The sequence below is a fragment of the Nipponia nippon genome, unplaced genomic scaffold (assembly GCF_047370975.1).
Source record: "Nipponia nippon isolate SJK-2023a ecotype South Korea unplaced genomic scaffold, ASM4737097v1 scaffold_33, whole genome shotgun sequence".
NCBI classification, from domain to species: Eukaryota; Metazoa; Chordata; class Aves; order Pelecaniformes; family Threskiornithidae; genus Nipponia; species Nipponia nippon.
Genome location: NW_028262351.1, coordinates 5554061 through 5575825, shown reverse-complemented (window position 1 = coordinate 5575825; position 21765 = coordinate 5554061). Strand labels below are relative to the sequence as shown.

Genomic DNA, 21765 nt, shown 5'->3' with positions numbered 1-21765 from the left:
GACACCAAGTTGGGTGGGAGTGTCGATCTGCTGGAGGGCAGGAAGGCCCTACAGAGGGACCTGGACAGGCTGGATCGTTTAGCCGGGGCCAACTGCATGAGATTCAACAAGGCTAAGTGCCAGGTCCTGCACTGGGGTGACAACAACCCCATGCAATGCTACAGGCTTGGGGAGGAGTGGCTGGAGAGCTGCCTGGTGGAAAAGGACCTGGGGGTGTTGGTCGACAGTCGGCTGAACATGAGCCAGCAGTGTGCCCAGGTGGCCAAGAAGGCCAATGGCATCCTGGCTTGTATCAGGAATAGTGTGGCCAGCAGGACGAGGGAGGTGATAGTGCCCCTGTATTCGGCCCTGGTGAGGCCGCACCTTGAATACTGTGTTCAGTTTTGGGTCCCTCACTGTGGGAATAAATGGGATAGTGTTTTACTTTGACGAGATGCAGCTGTGCCCTTGAGGCTTGTTACAAACAGGTTCGCAGGAATGCAGCTGTGGCCTTGAGGCTTGTTACAAACAAGTTTGTGAAACTTAGAGGCAGCAAAATAAGGATGAGATTGGATACATCCCTGAAAGAGCAATTCGCGTGCACCAGATTGAAGAACCAATAAGTAACACTGAAGAGACCCGTGGACGCAAGACAGTAGCCAGTGAGATGGGTTTTGCTTGCTCATGAACACTAGATCATATTATAAAAGGGATAGATTGTAAAAATAAAGTGTCATCTTCGCTTGTCTTTGCCTAAACTCATACGTGGAGTCTGTGATTAATTGCCACAAATGGTGACCCCGACGTGATTCAGTCCTACGACGTGATTCGGTCCTACGACGTGATTTGGTCCTAAGAACCGCGGATGAGAGAGAGGCCGGTGGCAAGCCCAGCTGAACTTTATTGCAGCGGACCAGAGAGCTGCTTGTCCGGACAATTAATCGCCTCGGGAAAAAGAGGTGAGCAGCTGGGGACAGGGAAAATGGGGGCGCAAATGTCCTCGGAAGAAAAATCTATTTTGTGTATATTTTTGCGAATCCTTACAAAAAGGGGCATAAATTATGATGAAGGCAAGGTTCGGTTGTTGTTAACTTGGCTGCGAAAAAACGGGCAACAAGCGAACGCGGCGACCGCGTTCCAGGTGGAGACTTGGGAGGAGGCAGGAAAAGTGTTATGGGAAGCGGCCACCAGGGGGGACAGTAATGCCACAAGTGTTTTGACGACATGGCGTTTACTGAAAGACTCTTTAGAACAATTAGAGTCGGACCGAAAGGCTGCAGCTTCTGCTACCACTCCGGAGCTAACCCCGCAGGGCACGCCAGAAACACCGACATCGGGTTCGTCCTCCGACATGCCCTTGCTCGCGGGTGCTCAGGCTGCACAACCCTCCACCCCCCCCGCGCCGCCACTACCCTCTGCGCCGCTTTCTCCTTCACCTGCTCCTGTGGCTTCAACACCTCTGCTAGACCTTCCGATCCCTGCAATCAGTACCCCTCCACTTCCCCGCCCGCCCCCGCCCCCTGCCGCGTCGGCACTCTTACCGCCTTTCTCTACTGCTTCTAATGCCGATACTCCACAAACCCATAATCAATTGCCGCCCGAGGAATGGGGGGCATCAGCCGCTGCTACGAGGTGGCAAAAGATTAAAAACCAAGCATTGCAAGCAGGGGAGACAGCTTTTTGTTCAGCGGTAGCGTGTCCCGTCATACGCAGCAATGGAAATGTCCCCAATGAGCATGAACCTTTTGGCTGTAATGTTTTAAAAGATCTACGACAAACAGTTGCCGCGCATGGACTGGGTTCTTCTTTTAAACAATCCCTGCTACAGGGAATATTTACAAATGAAATAGAACCATTTGATATATGCACGCTTACTAATCTTATATTGACCCCAATGCAAAAGGTGATCTTTGAAAGCACCTGGTGTACCGCCTGCCAAAACGCCACAATTATCAATATGCAGCGACAACAAGGCGACCCTTTACAAGGGGCAGGACTCCCCCACCTTATGGGGGATCCGCCGTTAAATCACCCAACGTTACAGGCACGATTACGGCCAGAGATATTAGCACAAGGCAGAGACCTTGCTTTACAGGCACTATTAAGAGTGCCGGATGCCGGAAGAGCAACAAAATCATTTACATTAATAAAGCAAGGGGCAGGAGAGGGATATATCTCATTCTTAGATTGTCTTAAAGAGGCTTTGGAAAAACAAGTCGAAAATGCAGAAGCAAGAGAGGTCCTACTCTTAAAATTAGCCTTTGAAAATGCGAATACGGACTGTAAAAAAGTGCTTTTGCCTCTAAAAAATCCCTCCTTAATGGACATGATAGAAGCTACCCAAAAGGTGGGGTCAATGTCCCATAATATGGAAACATTAGCTACAGCTTTTGCCGCCGCAATGAAAGTACAGAAATCATGTTTCTTCTGTGGAAAAACTGGACATTTTAAAAGAGATTGCCCACAACTAAGAAAAAGAGATACGACGAGCTCTAAACAGATATGGATTTGAAATAGCCCCTGAAAAGGTGCAAAAAACTGAGCCTTGGAAATATCTGGGCTGGAAAATCTTGCAACAAACAATTCAACATAGCACTGGAATTCCTCATTCACCACAAGGCCAAGCCATAGTAGAACGTGCACATCGCACTCCAAAATCCATGTTGCAAAAACAAAAAGGGGGAATGCCAGGAGCCACTCCAGCAGACAGACTAAGTAAAGCCGTGTATGTGTTAAACTACCTGAACATGTCTGAAAATAATATTCCTGTTATTATCTCTCATTTTCTGTCTCTTCAATCAAAAGATTTAACAGCCACACCACAGAAGGCCCTAGTTTTTACAAAGTCGCTACAAACAGGTAAATGGGAAGGTCCTTTTGATCTACTAACCTGGGGCAGAGGGTATGCTTGTGTCTCAACAGATGTAGGACCTAAGTGGGTACCTGCAAGGTGCGTAAGACCGGCTCTTGCATCGGATAACAAGAACGAGCAGCAGAAGATACTGAACTCTGAGAAGACTGATGGGGAATGACTTATCAGATAACTCCGAATTAATCCATAAAGCAATCAAAGATTTGAAGTTAGCAAATTACAAGTGAGTGATGGATTTGGTTGGCTGAATCACTTACTAACAAGTTGGGGAATTGGCGGGTGGATAATGTCTCTAATCAAAATGGGTCTTTTGTTGTTACTAATATTTTGCGCTGTAATAATGATAGTTTCTTGTCTAGTGTCTTGGGTATAGAAAATGCTACAGAATATGATTAAACAAGCTTTTGTGGTAGAAAAACAAAAAGGGGGAATTGTGGGAATAAATGAGATATAGTGTTTTATTTTGATGAGATGCAGCTGTGCCCTTGAGGCTTGTTACAAACAGGTTCGCAGGAATGCAGTTGTGCCCTTGAGGCTTGTTACAAACAAGTTTGTGAAACTTAGAGGCAGAAAAATAAAGATGAGATTGGATACATCCCTGAAAGAGCAATTTGCGTGCACCAGATTGAAGAACCAATAAGTAACACTGAAGAGACCCGTGGATGCAAGACAGTAACCAATGAAATAAGTTTTGCTTGCTTGTGAACACTAGATCATATTATAAAAGGGATAAATTATAAAAATAAAGTGTCGTCTTCGCTTGTCTTCGCTTGTCTTCGCCTAACCTCATACGTGGAGTCCGTGATTAATTGCCACACCTCACTACAAGAAGGACATCAAGGTGCTGGAGAGTGTCCAAAGAAGGGCAACGAAGTTGGTGAAGGGTCTAGAGCACAAGTCTTATGAGGAGCGTCTGAGGGAGCTGGGGTTGTTTAGTCTGGAGAAGAGGAGGCTGAGGGGAGACCTTATCGCTCTCTACAACTACCTGAAAGGAGGTTGTAGCGAGGTGGAGGTCGGTCTCTTCTCCCTAGTAACAAGTGATAGGACGAGAGGAAACGGCCTCAAGCTGTGCCAGGGGAAGTTTAGGTTGGATATTAGGAAAAACTTCTTCACTGAAAAGGTAGTCAAGCATTGGAACAGGCTGCCCAGGGAAGTGGTTGAGTCTCCATCCCTGGAGGTATTTAAAGAACGGATAGACGTGGTGCTCGAGGACATGGTTTAGTGGTGGACTTGGCAGTGTTTTGTTAATGGTTTTACTTGATGATCTTAAAGGTCTTTTCCAACCTTAATGATTCTATGATTGTATTATTCTATGATTCTAAATGTCTTACTGACAAGAGGTTACAGGGTCCACAAGGGCCCTTAAATGCAAATTGTTTTTCTGAATATGCTGGGCCAGTGAACATCTCCCATGAGGGTAGAAGATCAGCCCCTGCAAAGGACATCCTGCTTACTGCAGCCCCCTGCAGAGCAAGAAGCTGTTGAACACAATGAGGATATTTTCCTGGGGAGGCCGCCTGATGCACTCCCAAGGCTTGAGGGGGAATTTGAAAGCCCAGCTTTACCCCCACCCTCAAATGTAGCGGTGGTGGAGGAGGCAGCAGACTGCCTTGTGGCTTCCATGGAGCATGTTAGGTAGTGGAACTGGCTGATCCAGAGGTTTGGAGCTAGACGATACGTAGAAGAATATAGATTTGTTAATTTAGGTCAGGTATCGCTACACAGAATCATAGAATGGTTTCAGTTGGAAGGGACCTTTAAAGATCATCTAGTTACAACCCCCCTGCCACAGACAGGGACATCTTTCACTAGATCAGGTTGCTCAAAGTCCTGTCCAGCCTGACTTTGAACACTTCCAGGGATGGGGAATCCTCAACTTCTCTGGGCAACCTGTTCTAGTGTCTCACCACCCTCATCCTAAAAAATTTCTTCCTTATATCCAATCTAAATCTACCCTTATGAAGCTTATGAAATATTTGTTCAGCATGTACAGCAAATATTTGATCGTTTATGGCAGCTATTTGAACCTGGTGATCACGCTCAGCTCCTTCTTGAAGCTGTCAGCATGCATGACTTTATATTCTCCCACTATTAATTGAAATGATATGAACGATGTGAAATTTTTAGATTGGGTCATTACTCTCCTGCAGAGTAAAGGAGAGCTGTTTTTTGATCAGACTTTAGCCTGGCTATCATTACTGTAAAACCTGTTGGGGTAGGGTATGCAGAACCCTGCAGTGTCTCCCCCATACAAAAATTATAGACAAAAAGCAACATTATTTAATTGATCTAAATAACAGCTACAATAATCTCTGTTTTGCTGGGAGTCTCACAGGGTGCTTACAGCTGTGAGGGACCTGACGGATGCAAAATTCTTAAGCAGAGCAAAAGATCTACGTGACAAATGGGTGGTCTGCGCACAGGAAGGTCATGCTGAGTGACATCCCCTTGTTTGAGGATCTGCTACATGTTAATATACACATCATCCTCCTGTCTGAGGGGAAAAAGGGTTTGGGGATTTTTAAGCAAAACCACAGTCTGTCTTAGATACCCTAAGACCTGTTTCCTCCTTTTACATGATGAACATTATTATGATGTAAAGGATGCGGGAAGGTGTTAGGGGTGAGAAAATTTTATGAGCTTTGTCATACGTTGTATAACCATGGCTACAGCTGTAAATATTATTGCTGGCTCTGCTTGTCTAGTGACTGCAGTTAACTTGGGGATGAGGATAAGGTGCCCCAGCTGCAGGATGCTGTGCAGGTCTGGGGAATGCTTACAGAGGCACAAGGCCCTGGCTATGAAAAAACAAACTGATTGCTTGGCTATGACTTTCTGTGAGAAGTGTAAGGCCTATGTAGGTAAAGCCTGGAAGTATGGAATGTGCTATGAAGAGATCTGTAATGTAAACCAGCACCAACATTTCATGACCATGATCAAAAATCCAGAAAAAGGGCAGGGTTGTTAAATCATAGAATCATAGAACCATAGAATGGTCTGGGGCGGAAGGGACCTTTAAAGATCATCTAGTCCAACCCCCCTGCCATGGGTAGGGACATCTTTCACTAGACCAGGTTGCTCAAAGCCCCATCCAACCTGGCCTTGAACACTTCCAATGATGGGGAATCCGCAACTTCTCTGGGCAACCCGTTCCAGTGTCTCACCACCCTCACAGTAAAGAATTTCTTCCTAATATCTAATCTAAATCTACCCTCTTTCAGTTTAAAACCATTACCCCTCGTCCTATCACTACACTCCCTGATAAAGAGTCCCTCCCCATCTTTCCTATAAGCCCCCTTTAAGTATTGAAAGGCTGCAATAAGTTCTCCCTGGAGCCTTCTCTTCTCCAGGCTGAACAACCCCAACTCTCAGCCTTTCCTCATAGGAGAGGTGTTCCAGCCCTCTCGTCGTTTTTGTGTCCCTCCTCTGGACCCGCTTTAACAGGTCCATGTCTTTCTCATACTGGGGACCCCGGAGCTGGATGCAGTACTCCAGGTGGGGTCTTCCAAGAGCAGAGTAGAGGGGGAGAATCACCTCTCTCGACCTGCTTGTCACGTCCCACCTGGGGAGGAGGGGGGAGGAGTGACAAAGATTCGCAAATCCTCTCGGTGTGGATTAAGGTGGGCCAACACTCAAGGTCCGTACACAAACACCATCTTTAATAGAAAGCTTCTATAGAGACAAATATTGAGGACAAATATTCGATACCCGCCAACCCTCTCACGGTTATATCCACCCCAGCTATGCGGTTTTACGGAAAATCAAGGTAGGCCATGCAGTACTTGACTACAATTTAACAACTTTAACAACTTAATCATCTTAGGAAAAGTGAAAGGGAGAGAGAGAGAAGGAAAAAAGAATCACCAGTCCTGGATCCAGCATTGGTCCTGCCAACAAGGGTATTCGGTGAGGAGAGGAGAAGAGTGAGGCAAAGTGAAGGTTCTTATAGAGATGTTGATTCTGCGCAGGGTGCTCGGTGATAATAATTCCACAAATCGCGCACGCACGAACATGAGCACGAACACAAACAGGAGTACCGGCACACACGAGCACACAAACTACAGCACATTTATCAGGCTACATGATTAGTATAAACCCACCTAAATCTACACTTATTGGTTAGTGATTAACATTTCATACACTATTGGTTTACTGTATTTAAATTAGCCTCGCTTGCTATGTAAATTAGCACGCATGCTCCTTTCAGGTGGGGGGGGCAAGTCTTTTCGGTCCTGAATTGAGTCGGTGGTCGCGATCTCCCCTCGCTGCATTTACCTTTCACCTACTTTCTGCAGTTTTATCTTCTCTGGCCACCGTCCAGTCTTTGGTGCCAAGATGGTGACTTTTATCGGCTTGTTAGCTCTTCTTCAAGGTCAGAGCCATTAATTTTCCACAGTTTGTTATCTTTTAGCTCCCTCCCAAATTCCTTTCCCAAGGCACAAGTGGTTAGTAGTTTTGCTAATTGGAAAATTACATCAGCGACCAGTCAAACCAAGAGGAGTGATACCAGGACTGTCCCCCAGGCAGTAGGTGTGTGGGGGGAATAAGACGCTTCACAGACCATGGGGAATGGGGCTGAGGCAAGGCCGCCCTGTCTCCACAGGACTCCCTCCCTCACCCTCACTCCAGGGTACTGTCCGGTCCTGGGTCCTAGCGACCGTTGCTCTGCATTGTGGTTTTAGCACCAGGCTGTTTGAGACATCTTGTTGTTTTACACTAGCAGTTCTCTACACTGCTGGCCACACTTCTTTTGATGCAGCTCAGGATACGACTGGCTTTCTGGGCTGTGAGTGCACATATTGCCGGATCATGTCCAGTTTTTCATCCACCAGCGCCCCTAAGTCCTTCTCTGCAGGGCTGCTCTCAATAAATTCTTACCCCAGTCTGTACTGATATTATATTATCTATGACATGGAATGTATGCAGGAAATTGGGACACACATCCCAAACTACATTTTTGCCATGGATTTAGTACCAGATGCCCCTTGGGTTGAAGAAGAAGGGGTAGAAAGGAAACCTGAATGTGAATGGGAGTTTAAAGGGGGCACATGTTTTGTGGACTTTATTCAGTTATTTATGGAAATAAAGTTTGGGGCTATGATTTCCTAGCACATAATGCCAAACGCTATGAGGGCTACTTTGTTGTTAGTCAGCTTCTGAAGGATAAAATGGGTGTGCAATTAATTACGCAAGGTGGTAAATTTATGTGCATAGAAGCGCCCAGCCTGAGTATATGTTTCATAAACTCTTTAAATTTGTTGCCCACAAAACTAAGCAGCCTTCCCCAAGCTCTGGGTATCTAGGTCTGAAAAGACTATTTCCCCCATTTTTTAAACACTGCTGAAAATCAAAGTTATGTAGGCCCTCTTCCACCACTGTAATATTGCGGGGAGGGCAATATGATGCTTGAAGAGAAAAAGCAATTCTTGGCACAGCACACAGCTCATCAGGAGATGTTTGACTTGCAAAAAGAAATGAGTTACTATTGCCAACAAGATGCAAAAATTTTGAAGGAGGCCTGCTGATCATACAGGAATGAGATTATGGTGATGATCCGTTGCACATTCTATGAGAAAGAGGGCAATGAAAAACTGAAGGCTTATCACTGTATAGATCTCTTCCAGTGTACTACACTGGCCTCTACTTGCATGTCCATGTACTGGTTTATGTTCATTAAGCCTAACATGGTAGCACTCATTCCTCCAGATGGCTATCTTCAGAAGAAAAAAAGAGATATTCGATCCCTTATATTCAATGGCTTATGTAAGTGGCCGAAAAGGAAAATAACCTCTTCGTCAACAAAACAATACCCTCTGGGGCACCCCAAAGTCATTTTTGAGAATGTTGACACCCTGATGGCCTACTTTGGGAAGGTCAAAGTAAAGGTGTACCCAGCTCTTTTTCTCTGTGCTTCCCGTGAGGGTAGATGGCAAGCTATTGTTTCCCTTGTGCCACACTTGTGCTGAAACCTGCCAGGCCCTCTGCCCCCACAGCCATGAAGAAAGAGCCTTCGTGGGCACCTGGTGTACCCTGGAACTGAACAAGGCTCTGGAGAAGGGCCACAGAGTTTATGAAATCTGTGAGGATTGGCATTTTGAACAGAGAGCTAGCAGTCTTTTCTCAGATTATATAAAACTCTGCCTGCACCAGAAGCCGGAAGTTTCAGGCTACCCAGCCTGGTGCACAGATGCTGAAAAAAAAGCTAAATACGTTTAAATTTACAGGCAGAAAGAAGATGTTTTGCAGCCTGAACATTTTTGCCAAATGCCAAATTGCAAGACTGTTTTTAAACTCTCTGTGGGGAAAATGTGGGCAGAGATCCAGCCTACCCAACACCACCATTGTAAGAGAACCAGAGGAGTTGTATGGTTACTTCTTTTCTCCATCCTATGATGTGTCCTCCTGTGATTTTATTGATGAGGATGTGGCCACTGTCTCATGGAGGCATGCCAAAGGGAACGTGACCCTGGAGCGCAACACTAACATTTTTATAACTTGCTTCAACACAACATATTCGAGAAGTTGTGGAGATCGGGGGATGTCCCAGAGGACTGGAGGAAGGCAAATGTTACCCCTATCTACAAGAAGGGCTCAAGGGAGGATCCGGGTAATTATAGGCCCATCAGTCTTACTTCAATCCCTGGGAAAGTTATGGAACGGATCCTCCTGGGGGCCATCACGAGTCAAATGAAGCACGTGATTAGGAAAAGCCAACACGGCTTCACCAAGGGCAGATCGTGCCTGACAAATCTGGTGGCCTTCTATGATAAAGTGACCTGCTCGGTTGACATGGGGCGAGCGGTGGACATTGTCTACCTGGACTTCTCCAAGGCTTTTGATATGGTTCCCCACGGCCTCCTCCTGGAGAAATTGATGCGTTATGGCCTGGACAAGTGGTCTGTGTGGTGGGTGAGGAATTGGCTGGCGGGCCGCACCCAAAGGGTGGTGGTAAATAGCTCTTTTTCAAACTGGCAACCCGTCACAAGTGGGGTCCTCCAGGGATCGATACTGGGCCCAACACTATTCAATATCTTCATAAGTGATCTGGATAATGGGATCAAGTGTAGCCTGATGAAGTTTGCAGATGACACCAAACTGAGTGGGGAAGTAGACACTCTGGAAGGGAGCGCCACCCTGCAGGAAGATCTGGATAGGCTGGAAGAGTGGGCTAACAGGAAACTTATGAAGTTTAACAAGGACAAGTGTAAGGTCTTGCACCTAGGAAAACATAATCCAGGAGTGCAGCTCAGACTGGGATCCACCTGGCTAGAGAGCAGCTCTGTGGAAAGGGACCTGGGGGTCCTGGTGGATAGGAAGCTCAATATGAGTGAACAGTGTGCTGCTGCAGCCAAGAAGGCCAATAGGATGCTGGGTTGCATCAAAAAGGGCATCACCAGCAGAGATAAAGAAGTCATTAGCCCACTCTACTTAGCGCTTGTCAGGCCACACCTGGAATACTGTGTACAGTTCTGGTCCCCATTATACAAAAAAGATTTGGACAGGCTGGAGGGGGTCCAGAGAAGGGCCACCAAGATGATCAAGGGTCTGGGAAGCCTGCCGTATGAGGATAGGCTGAGAGAGCTGGGTTTGTTCAGCCTTGTCATGGTTTAACCCCAGCCAGCAACTAAGCACCACACAGCTGCTCGCTCACTCCCCCCACCCCAGTGGGATGGGGGAGAGAATTGGAAGGGTGAAAGTCAGAAAACTCATGGGCTGAGATAAGAACAGTTTAATAATTGAAGTAAAATGAAATAGAATAGTAGTGATATTAATAATAATAATATAATACAATAATAATAATATACAAAGCAAGTGATACACTATACAATTGGCTCACCACCCGCCAATCAATGCCCAGCACGTCCCTGAGCAGCGATCGCTGCCCCCCAGCCAACCCTCCCCAGTTTATATACTGAGCATGACGTCATATGGTATGGAATAGCCCTTTGGCCAGTCTGGGTCAGCTGTCATGGCTGTGCCCCCTCCCAGCTTCTTGTACACCAGGCCGAGCATGGGAAGCTGAAAAGTCCTTGACTAGTGTAAGCACTACTTAGCAACAACTAAAACATCAGCGTGTTATCAACATTATTCTCATACTAAATCCAAAACACAGGACTATACCAGCTACTAGGAAGAAAAATCAACGCTATCCCAGCTGAAACCAGGACAAGCCTTGAGAAAAGGAGGCTTAGAGGTTATCTCATCACCATATACCAGTACTTAAAGGGGAGCTACAAAGAAGATGGAGACTCCCTTTTTACAAGGGGTCACATGGTGAGGACAAAGGGGTAATGGGTACAAGTTACTCCTAGGGAGATTCCGATTGGATATGAGAGGTAAATTTTTTACAATGAGAACAGTCAATCATTGGAATAATCTCCCTGGGGAAGTGGTTGGCTCTGCTACGCTGAACACATTTAAGACTCAGCTGGACAGGGTGCTGGGCCATCTCGTCTAGAGTGTGCAAATTCTTGCCTAGAAAGGTTGGACCAGACGATACCTGAGGTCCCTTCCAACCTGGGATTCTATGATTCTATGATATGCGCTCCTAGAGCTTTATAGTCTCTCAGATGTCCTTCAAAACCATTGCCTTGAGCATGACACAGACTCTTTGATATTTGAGAGTTTTCTGGGGGACTGTAGCCCCCTGCTTGGTGAATATTTAGGTGAGTTGACAAGTGAGTTGCCGCCACATGAGCTCATTATGGAATTTGTGTCATCAGGCCCTAAATCCTATGGCTACTTGTAGTTTGGAGGAAAGCGTTGTTTCAAGGTTAAAGGCATCACTCTAAATGCAACAAAGATCAGTTTTGAGGCCCTGAGGATCTCGATTGGATTATGGTGTAGATCCAGACAGTGACGATCCTAGGAAGATCATGACAGAGCAGTGCTCTGTTGTCAGGAACAAGCAGAAGTGGGCAATAGAAACTAGGCCCCTTGGGAAGATGCAGAAGGTGGTCTATGACAAAAGGGTACTGACTAAAAATATTAAAAGCCTCCCCTATGGTTTTTTATTATGGGCATGCACTGGAAGCACCCCTTTTCTTCTATTCTGGCAGGGCCTAGCAACTGTGGGAAAAACAATTTTGTAAAAAGTCTTTTGGAGAATGCCAACCACTTGCTGTCTGTTAAGTCTGAGAATATTGTATAGTGTTACAGTTGTTGGCAACCGTTGTATCAGGAACTGCTCAGTAAATATCGTTTTATCAAATTTGTGGAGGACTTGCCTAAAAGTCTTAGCGATAACCATTTATTTCCCCCTAATAAAGTAGATATGGTTGGGGTTGATGATTTGATGAACTCTGCTTGTGATAGTGATGAAATTGAGAAAGCTTTGACTAAGTCTGCACATCGCAGGAATCTTAGCATCCTGTACATTGTCCAGAATGTTTTTTGCCAGGGTAAAAAGAGTTACACCATCACTCTCAACACAAAATATACGGTGTTATTTAAGAATCCCTGAGATAAGCTCCAGGTTGTGTCCCTAGCCAGGCAGATGTATGCTGGCAAGGTCTGATTCTTTTTAGAAGTGTTTGAAGATTCTATGAAGGCACCCATGAATTACTTGAAGGGGACCATTCCATTAATACCCCACTAGATACGCATGCTGAAGAAAGGCCACAAATTCTTTAAAAGCCTGAGTAGTAAAAGTGTGTCCTTCAAAAGTAAGAAGTTACTGGTGAAGCAAGCTGGTGAGTTTATCAGTCCTCTTCTAAGTTTTGCTCTTCCACTAATCACAGGGCTTTTGGTAAAGCAGTGATGGAATATGCAGAAAAAAGTGTATCTGGTACCTGTAAATCAGCTGGAGAAGCTAAGGGTGCTGCCGTTACCCAGGGAAGAGAGGAGGGATGATGAGCCTTGAGCATTCTGGCTCAGTCTTTGAATGCTGAAAAGAGGGACATTCTCCAGAAACCAGGATTGACGGCCGATGAAAACAATAGAGTGTATACAGCTGCTCTTCAAAAAAACTTGGCACATGTGAAGCACAGCAATCAGGAAAGAGGGAAAATAGCTCTTGTTTTTCACAAAGAAAATAAGTGTCACAGAATAACCAGAATAAAATTTTTATCAGGTCAGAACAGAAGCAGTTTATGACTATTGCTATAGGAGAGAACACAGAGCAGCAGAGAAATGGACTCTGCTGATGTGAACTCTGTCCCTGAAAGTGGATACACTTAGAGATGGAACGCAAAAGACAGATAACAAGATGTGACTGTGGTGGATTAAGCTTGACTGGCTGCCAGATGCCCATCAAACTGCTCTCTCACTCCCCCTCCTCAGCAGGAAAGGGGGAGAAAATAAGATGAAAAACCTTGTGCGTCAAGATAAGAACAGGGAGATCACTTACCAATTACCATCATGGGCAAAAGAAAGTCAATTTGGGGAAGATTAATTTAATTTATTGCCAATTAAAAATAGAGTGAGAAACAAAAACAAAAATAAAAACAAAAACACCTTCCCCCCACCCACACCCTTTTTCCCAGGCTCAACTTCACTCTTTCATTCCTGACTTCTATCTCCTCCTCCCCCGAGTGGCACAGGGGGGATGGGGAATGGGGGTTGCAGTCAGTTCATAACACTTCCTCCTCACACTCTTCCCCTGCTCCAGCATGGGGTCCCTCCCATGGGAGACAGTCCTTCACAAACTGCTCCAATGTGGATCTTCCCACGGGCTGCTGTTCTTCAAGAACAGCTCCAGCATGGGTCCTTTCCATGAGGTGCAGTCCTTCAGGAACAGACTTCTCCAGCACGTGTCCCCCATGGGCCACAGTTCCTGACAGAAAACCTGCTCCTGTGTGGGCTCCTCTCCATGGACTGCAGTTCCTGCCAGGAGCCTGCTCCAGCACGGGGTCTCCACAGAGTCACAGCTTCCTTCAGGACACATCCACCTGCTGTGACGTGGGGTCCTCCATGGGCTGCAGTGTGGATATCTGTTCTGGTGTGGTCCTCTCCATGGGCTGCAGGGGGCCAACCTGCTTCACCATGGTCTTCTCCATGGGCTGCAGGGGAATCTCTGCTCTTGTGCCTGGAGTGCCTCCTGGAGAGCATTGATGACAACTTCCTGACACAAGTGAGGAGCCAATGAGGAGAGGTGCTCTGCTGGACCTCCTACTCACCACAAGGAGGGGCTCATTGGGGGTGTGATGGTCAAAGGCAGCCTTGGCTGCAGTGACCATGAGGAGCGCCGTGAACAGGGTGCACAAACATGGAGCGGCATCTTTTGGGAGCAGTGTCAGCAGTTTGTGTGGCAGTTTGCACGCAAGAGTGCACGGGAAGTGCTGCACACTCTGCCAGTTATCAGGCTGCTGCCTGCTCTGCTCACCCGCAGGCTTAGGCTGCAGCCCTGATGGTCACTCCAGCTAGATGGTGGCTCTGCAAGCCTACCCAGCAGCTTGAGGCCTCCAGGGAATTAGAAGGGCTTATTAGCCAGTGCTTTGAGGTTGTCAGAAATGTGGTGGTAGAGACCAGTCAAGGGCTGTGCTCTGCAGCAGACATGAATCGGCTACCTAGCCAGGCTAGCCTGTGATGAGTGGAGGCAGCCATCCAGACAGAGCTTCCTATCAGGGAAGCTGCTGTCCAGGTAGAGGCCTGCAAAGACTGAACCCCACACTCCTGGGTGGAGGAGGGTGGAAGCTCCACCTGTGCAAGATGTGCTCTGGTGGAGTCACTCAGGCAGCAGGTGGAGGAGCTGCAGGAGGAAGTTAGGAGGCTATGCTGTATTAGGGAGGGTGAACAAGAAATAGATAGAGTATTATTCAAGACTTTGCAAGAAGAAATGCTAGGGCTCCATGGCAGTGACCTGCAAGGACTACCAGACAAAGTGCTTCAACAGCAAACAGACAGCACCTTGGAGAAGGAGGCACCATGGTCTCTGGTGACCCCGTGTGTGACTGTTCACTGAACTCCTGCTCAGATTTTGGCTAACACAGCTCATGCTAAGGCCTGATTTATGCTGGAAGCAGCGCCATTAGGTAGAAGCAAAGGAAACACGTAGCCAGGACAGGTGGCCAGAAAGAGCTAAAGGGCCATTATGCAGCCATTATCACCTGCAGATTGCTGTCTCCTGCAGCCATCATCTTTGCATATTGATTGTCTGGCAGTTTCTTCAGAATCTGCTAGCTCGTGGAAATTGTATAGACCAAACCTCCAAGCTGGAAGGTATAAAAACATCAGCTTATCCAAAAAACTTTTGAGGTAGATCCAACAGCAGCTGGACTGCTGAGGCTTTCGTGCTTCCCAGTGTGATACAGGGGATGCCCACACCATGACAGAGGAGGAAGGATGAGCACTGTCACCATTGGCTAGGTAACTAATTTTCTTTTTTTTTGCTCATCAGCGCATGAATTAAGAGTTATGGGTTATAAGTTATGACACCTCATGATTTGAGTGGTGAATAAGTGAATTCATGTGATAGACTAGTCTGGGCAAAGGGGATTGAGGCCTGTTTGTGGTGTTTGTTTGTTGTATTTCTTAATGAGCTCATGAAATAAAGTTTAATTCACAGAGTATGTTGTCCTGTAAATTTGAGAGATCCAAATGGACTGTGAAACCATGGGAACAGGATAACACTTCACTCCTCTTTCTCATGTGTACCAGCCAGCAACAGATATGAAGCCTTGGCAGGAGAACAAAACCAATGAGCGAGATTCAGGGAGAAACCGCACCAGCAGCACATACTAAAAGCTGCAAAAGGAAGCAGCAAATGCTAGTAGTGGGTGACTGCTGAGAGGCACTGAGGCACCCATCTGCCAGCCTGATATACAGTCAAGGGAAGTTTACTGCTTGCCAGGAACCAAGATCCAGGATGTCAGAGAGACTGCCACAACTGGTAAAAAGCACAGACTACTCTCCCCTACTTCTTTTCCATGTTGGCACCAATGACATGGTAAAGCAAAACATGGGCAACATCAAGTAGGACTTCAGAGCCCTGGGGGCGCAAGTGAAGGGGACAGGTGCCCAAGTGATCTTCTCCTCTGTCTTGCCAGTCAGGGATAGGGGTGCAAGCAGAAGTCAAGGCATCATGCAGATCATGCCTATAAACTATTCAGAAGGGACAGGCAAGGAAGGAGAGGTGGGGGAGTTGCCCTCTATGCCAAAAATGGGATTGATTGCACAGAGCTATCTTTGAAGAACAGCAATGCGCAGGTCGAGAGCTTATGGGTGAAAACTAGAGACCAAGCCAACAAAGGAAACTTTGTGGTTGGTGTCTACTACAGGCCACCCGATCAAGGAGAGGAGGTGGATGAAGAGTTCTTTCTTCAACTGCAGGAAGCATCACGCTCGCAGGCCCTGATCCTGACAGGGGACTTCAACCACCTGGACATCCGCTGGAAAAGCGGCACAGCGAACTGCGAGCAATCAAGGAAACTACTGGAGTGCACTGAGGACAACTTCCTAGTACAGGTGTCGGAGAGCCCGACCAGAGGAGAGGCACTGCTGGACCTGTTGCTCACTAATGCGGAAGGACTTATCATCGGAGAGGTCAAGACTGGAGGTAGCCTGGGCTGTAGCGATCATGCCCTGGTGGAATTCTTAATCTTGAGGCGTACAAGATGGGTAAAAAGTAGAGTCAGGACCCTAAACCTCAGAAAGCAAACTTTCGACTGTTTAGGGCACTAGTGTGTGGGGTCCCTTGGGAAAGTGCCCTCAGAGGCAAAGGAGCGAATGAGAGCTGGGAGATATTTAAAGACAGTTTTCTTGGGGCGCAAGAGCTCTCAATCCCGATGTGCAAGAAGTCGGGCAGGGGAGGCAGGAGGCCAGCTTGGCTAAGTCAGGACCTCTTAGCCAAACTAAAAGACAAACCCAAAATGCATAGGCAGTGGAGGCAGGGATACACATCCTGGGGAGATTATAGGGATATGGCCCAGGAGTGCAGGGAGGGGATCAGGAAAGCCAAGGGGCAGCTGGAGCTGAACTTGGCTAGGGACGTAAAAAAATAACAAGAAGGGTTTCTTCAGGTACATAGGACAACAAAGGAAGATGAAAGAAACTGTACCCCCCTGATGAGCGAAACGCGAGACCTAGCTACAACCAACATGGAGAAGGCTGAGGTACTCAACAACGTTTTTGCCTCGGTCTTCACTGGCAAGTGCTCTAGCCATGCTGCCCAATTCACAAAATCCAAAGGCAGGGACTGGGAGAATGAAGAACCACCCACTGTAGGAGAAGATCAGGTTCGAGACCATCTAAGGAACCTGAAGGTGCACAAGTCCGTGGGACCTGATGAGATGCATCCGAGGGTCCTGAGGGAACTGGCAGATGAAGTTGCTAAGCTGCTATCCATCATAATTGAAATGTCATGGCAGACTGGTGAAGTTCCCAGTGACTGGAAAAGGGGAAACATAACCTCCATTTTTAAAAAGGGAAAAGAGGAAGACCTGGGGAACTATAGGCCGGTCAGTCTCACCTCTGTGCCCGGCAAGATCATGGAGCAGATCCTCCTGGAAACTATGCTAAGGCACATGGAAAACAGAGAGGTGATTGGTAACAGCCAACATGGCTTCACTAAGGGCAAATCGTGCCTGACAAACTTAGTGGCCTTCTACGATGGGGTTACAGCACTGGTGGATAAGGGAAGAGTGATTGTTGTCATCTACCTGGACTTGTGCAAAGCATTTGATACTGTCCCGCATGACATCCTTGTCTCTAAATTGGAGAGACATGGATTTGATGGGTGGACCACTCGGTGGATGAGGAATTGGCTGTATGGTTGCACTCAAAGAGTTGCAGTCAATGGCTCGATGTCCGGGTGGAGACCAGTGACGAGCGGGGTCCCTCAGGGGTCTGTATTGGGACGAGTATTATTTAACATCTTTGTCGGGGACATGGACAGTGGGATTGAGTGTACCCTCAGCAAGTTTGCAGGTAACACCAAGCTGTGTGGTGCGGTCGACATGCTGGAGGGTAGGGATGCCATCCAGAGGGACCTGGACAGGCTTGAGAGGTGGGCCTGTGCGAACCTCATGAGGTTCAACAAGGCCAAGTGCAAGGTCCTGCACCTGGATTGGGGCAATCCCAAACATGGATACGGACTGGGGGATGAGTGGATTGAGAGCAGCCCTGCGGAGAAGGACTTGGGGATACTGGTGGACAAAAAATTGGACATGAGCTGGCAGTGTGCACTCGCAGCCCAGAAAGCCAATCACGTCCTGGGCTGCATTAAGTGTGGCCAGCAGATCGAGGGAGGTGATTCTGCCCCTCTACTCTGCTCTTGTGAGACCCTACCTGGAGTACTGTGTTCAGCTCTGGGGCCCACAGAATAAGAAAGACATGGACCTGTTGGAGTGAGTCCAGAGGAGGGCCACGAAGATGATCAGGGGGCTGGAACACCTCCCCTATGAGGAAAGGCTGAGAGAGTTGGTGTTGTTTAGCCTAGAGACGAGAAGACTCCAGGGAGACCTTATAGCAGCCTTCCAGTACTTAAAGGGGGCCTACAGGAAAGATGGGGAGGGACTCTTTATCAGGGAGTGTAGTGATAGGACGAGGGGTAATGGTTTTAAACTGAAAGAGGGTAGATTTAGATTAGATATTAGGAAGAAATTCTTTACTGTGAGGGTGGTGAGACACTGGAATAGGTGGCCCAGAGAAGCTGCGGATGCCCCCTCCCTGGAAGAGTTCAAGGCCAGGTTGGATAGGGCTTTGAGCAACCTGATCTAGTGAAAGATGTCCCTGCCCATGGCGGGGGGATTGGACTAGATGATCTTTAAAGGTCTCTTCCAACCCAAACCATTCTATGATTCTATGATTCTATGGATACCTGGCTTCGTGGCTCCTGTCATCGCCAGGGCTTTGGTTTCTACAGTCATAGGACATTCTTTGATGAATACAGCCTATTGGGGAGAGGTGGCATCCACCTATCTAGAAGAGGCAGCAGATGGGCTGACTTAGTGAATCGTGCTTTAAACTAATGAACTTGGGGGGGTGGGGTCCAAAGCTGTGACACTTGCATATTCACAAGCAACAAGGTGGATGAGCACACCTACCAGAGCTGTGAGGAATGCTCTCCAACCTTCTCCAAAGGCAAGAACTCTCAGACCAGCCACCTCAAGTTCATTTATACCAACACGCATAGTCTGGGCAGCAAACAGGAAGAACTGGAGCTCCATGCCCAGTTTGAGAGCTATCATGTCATAGGAATCACAGAAACTTGGTGGGAAAACTCACATGACTGAAAGACCACAATGGATGGCTACAAACTCTTTTGGAAAGATTGGAAGGGAAGAAGAGGAGGTGGAGTTGCACTTTATGTAAAAGAGAAATTTGACTGTTTGGAGGTGAGCTATGCAGACCACAAAAGTTCTATCGAATGCCTTTAGACCAAGATTAGAGGGATCGTCACCAAGGGGGATCTTATGTTAGGTATCTGTTACTGACCTCCCAATCAGGATGACGAGGCCGACGAAATCTTACTTTGGCTGCTCAAGGAAGTCTCGGGCCAACAGAATCTGGTCCTCATGGGTGACTTCAATTACCCAGACATTTATTGGGAAAACAGCACGGTGGTGCACGTCATCCACCGGGTTCCTGGAATGCACTGAGGACTGCTTCCTGCTACAGGTGCTGGATGTGCCAACTAGGAACAGCACATTGCTAGATTTACTGCTCACAAACCGAGAAGACTAATTTGACAACATAACTACCAATGGTAGCCTTGGATACAGCGATCACAACACTGTGGAGTTTAAGATCCTGCTGAGAATGCTGAAGAGCAGTAGTAGGACAAAGACTGTGGATTTTAGAAGAGTCAACTTCAATATGCTCAGAGCCCAGCTGCGAGGGATTCCATGGGAAGTATCCAGGGAGGGCAAAGGAATTTGTGAGTGCTGGGAGTTATTCAAGAACAGCCTCCTGGAAGCACAAGAACAGTCCATCCCCTACAAAGTGAAAGGAAGAAGGTGGAACAAGAGACCACCCTGGCTTAACAATGAACTTTTGGCTGTGCTTAAAAGCAAAAAAGAAGCATACCAGCTAAGGAAAGGTGGCCAAATACCTATCAAGAACTACAAAAACCTTGCTAGGGGATGAAGAGATGCAGTCAGGAAGGCTAAGGCTCAGATAGAACTGAAATTGGCCAGAGATGTCAAGAACAACAAGAAAGGGTTCTTCAGGTACATGAGCAGTAAGCAGAAGCACAGGAAAGACATAGGCCCATTGCTAAACAGGGCAGGGAAACTAGTCACTAATAACGATGACAAGACAGAGGTTCTCTATACCTTCTTTGCCTCTGTCTTTATTGGCGTAGCTGGACCCCAGATCACAGGATCAAGTAGCTATGACAACACATGTGTCAACCCACCAGCAGTGGAGGAAGGGCTGGTCTGTGGCCTCTTGCAAGGGCTCAACTTGCATAAATCTATGGGCCCGGACGGAATCCACTCCAGGGTGTTAAGAGAAGTGGCTGACATTGTTGCAAGGCCACTGTCTATAATCTTTGAAAAGTCATGGAGATCAGGGGACATCCCTGATGACTGGGAGAGGGCAAATGTCATACCCATCTACAAGAAGGGCCCAAAAGAGGACCCAGGAAACTACAGGCCCATTAGTCTTACTTCAGTCCCTGGGAAAGTAATGGAACGAGTCCTCCTAGAAACTATCACAAGCCAAATGAAGCAGGCGATTGGGAAAAGCCAGCATGCATTTACCAAGGGCAAGTCATGCCAGACTAACCTGATCACCTTCACAACAAAGCAACACTTTCTGTTGACATGGGGAGAGCAGTGGATGTTGTTTACTTGGACTTCAGCAAAGCATTCGACACTGTTTCCCACAGCCTTCTCCTGGACAAACTGGCAAGATACAGATTGGATGGGTGGTCTGTGAGATGGGTAGGAAATTGGCTAACAGGCCTCCCCTCAGAAGGTAGTGATCAATGGTTTTTATTCAGACTGCCTCCCAAGGGACTCTCTCAACCAGACTCTTAAACAAGCCAAAGTCTGCCTTTCTAAAGTCCAGGGTAGTGGTTCTGCTGACCCCCCTCCTTACTTCTCCAAGAATTGAAAACTGTATCGTTTCATGATTACTATGCCCAAGATGGCCTCCAGCTGTCACATCACCCACCAGTCCTTCTCTGTTCGCAAAAAACAGGTCCAGCAGGCCCCTTCCCTAGTTGGGTTCCTCACCAGCTGTGTCAGGGTTATCTCCCACACACTCCAGGTAAGTTGAAGTCCCCCTTGAGTAGAAGGGCTAGCAATCATGAGACTTCTCCCAGCTGCTTATAGAATATTTCACCTGCCTCTTCATCCTGGTTGGGTGGTCTATAACAGACTCCCACCAGGATATCTGCCTTGTTGACTTTCCCTCTGATTCTTACCCATAACTCTTACCCAAAAGAGTTTATAGCCATCCACTGCAACACTCCAGTTGTGCGAGTCATCCCACCATATTTCCGTGATTACAATTATATCATAGTTTTCCAGCTGCACAGTGGCTTCCAACTCCTGTTTGTTGCCCATGCTGCGTGCATTGGTGTAGATGCACTTCAGTTGGGCTATTGATCCTGCCACCTTTTTGGGGGGAGAAGCCTCCCAAAAAGCAATAAAAGCTGGCGGGTGGGGGTTGGCGGGAGCTGCCGGTTCTCAGGGACTGGCTGGGCATCTGTCAGTTGGTGGTGACCAATTGTTTTCTTTTGCATCGCTTGTTTTTCATATTTCTGTTTGTTGTTTTTTCTTTTTTTCTTACATTTTTTTTTAATTTTCTTTTTAATTATTAAACTGTCTTTATCTCAACCCATGAGTTTTTTCTCGCTTTTACCCTTCCGATTCCCCCCCATCCCATTGTGGGGGAGTGAGCGAACAGCTGTGTGGTGCTTAGTTGCCAGCCAGGGTTAAACCCCTACAGCCACCTAAGCACAGGTCCTAATAAAATATCTAACACAGAAAGTAGTCTCTCTGGATGGAAATCCACATATAATATAC

At 47.1% G+C, this 21765-nt stretch overlaps 1 protein-coding gene across 1 annotated transcript; it reads left to right on the top strand.

Moving 5' to 3' along the window:
- The first annotated feature begins 517 nt into the window (after positions 1-517).
- LOC148054215 (uncharacterized) lies at positions 518-19389 on the top strand. Its single transcript, XM_087770656.1, has 6 exons — positions 518-641; positions 751-2408; positions 11699-11823; positions 12450-12543; positions 15969-16408; positions 19237-19389. Exons 2-6 carry the CDS (start codon positions 845-847, stop codon positions 19387-19389), a joined length of 2376 nt encoding a protein of 791 aa, XP_087626782.1. The 5' UTR covers positions 518-641; positions 751-844.
- The last annotated feature ends 2376 nt before the right edge of the window (positions 19390-21765 follow it).

Bases quoted from the DNA above. Each gene is read 5' to 3' on its own strand.
- LOC148054215 (XM_087770656.1), top strand. From the start codon at position 845: ATGAGAGAGAGGCCGGTGGCAAGCCCAGCTGAACTTTATTGCAGCGGA. The intron at 12,544-15,968 runs GTGAGTTTATCA...TTGATTGCACAG, and splicing joins GTTACTGGTGAAGCAAGCTG to AGCTATCTTTGAAGAACAGC. The intron at 16,409-19,236 runs GTAAAAAGTAGA...CCTCCCAATCAG, and splicing joins TCTTGAGGCGTACAAGATGG to GATGACGAGGCCGACGAAAT.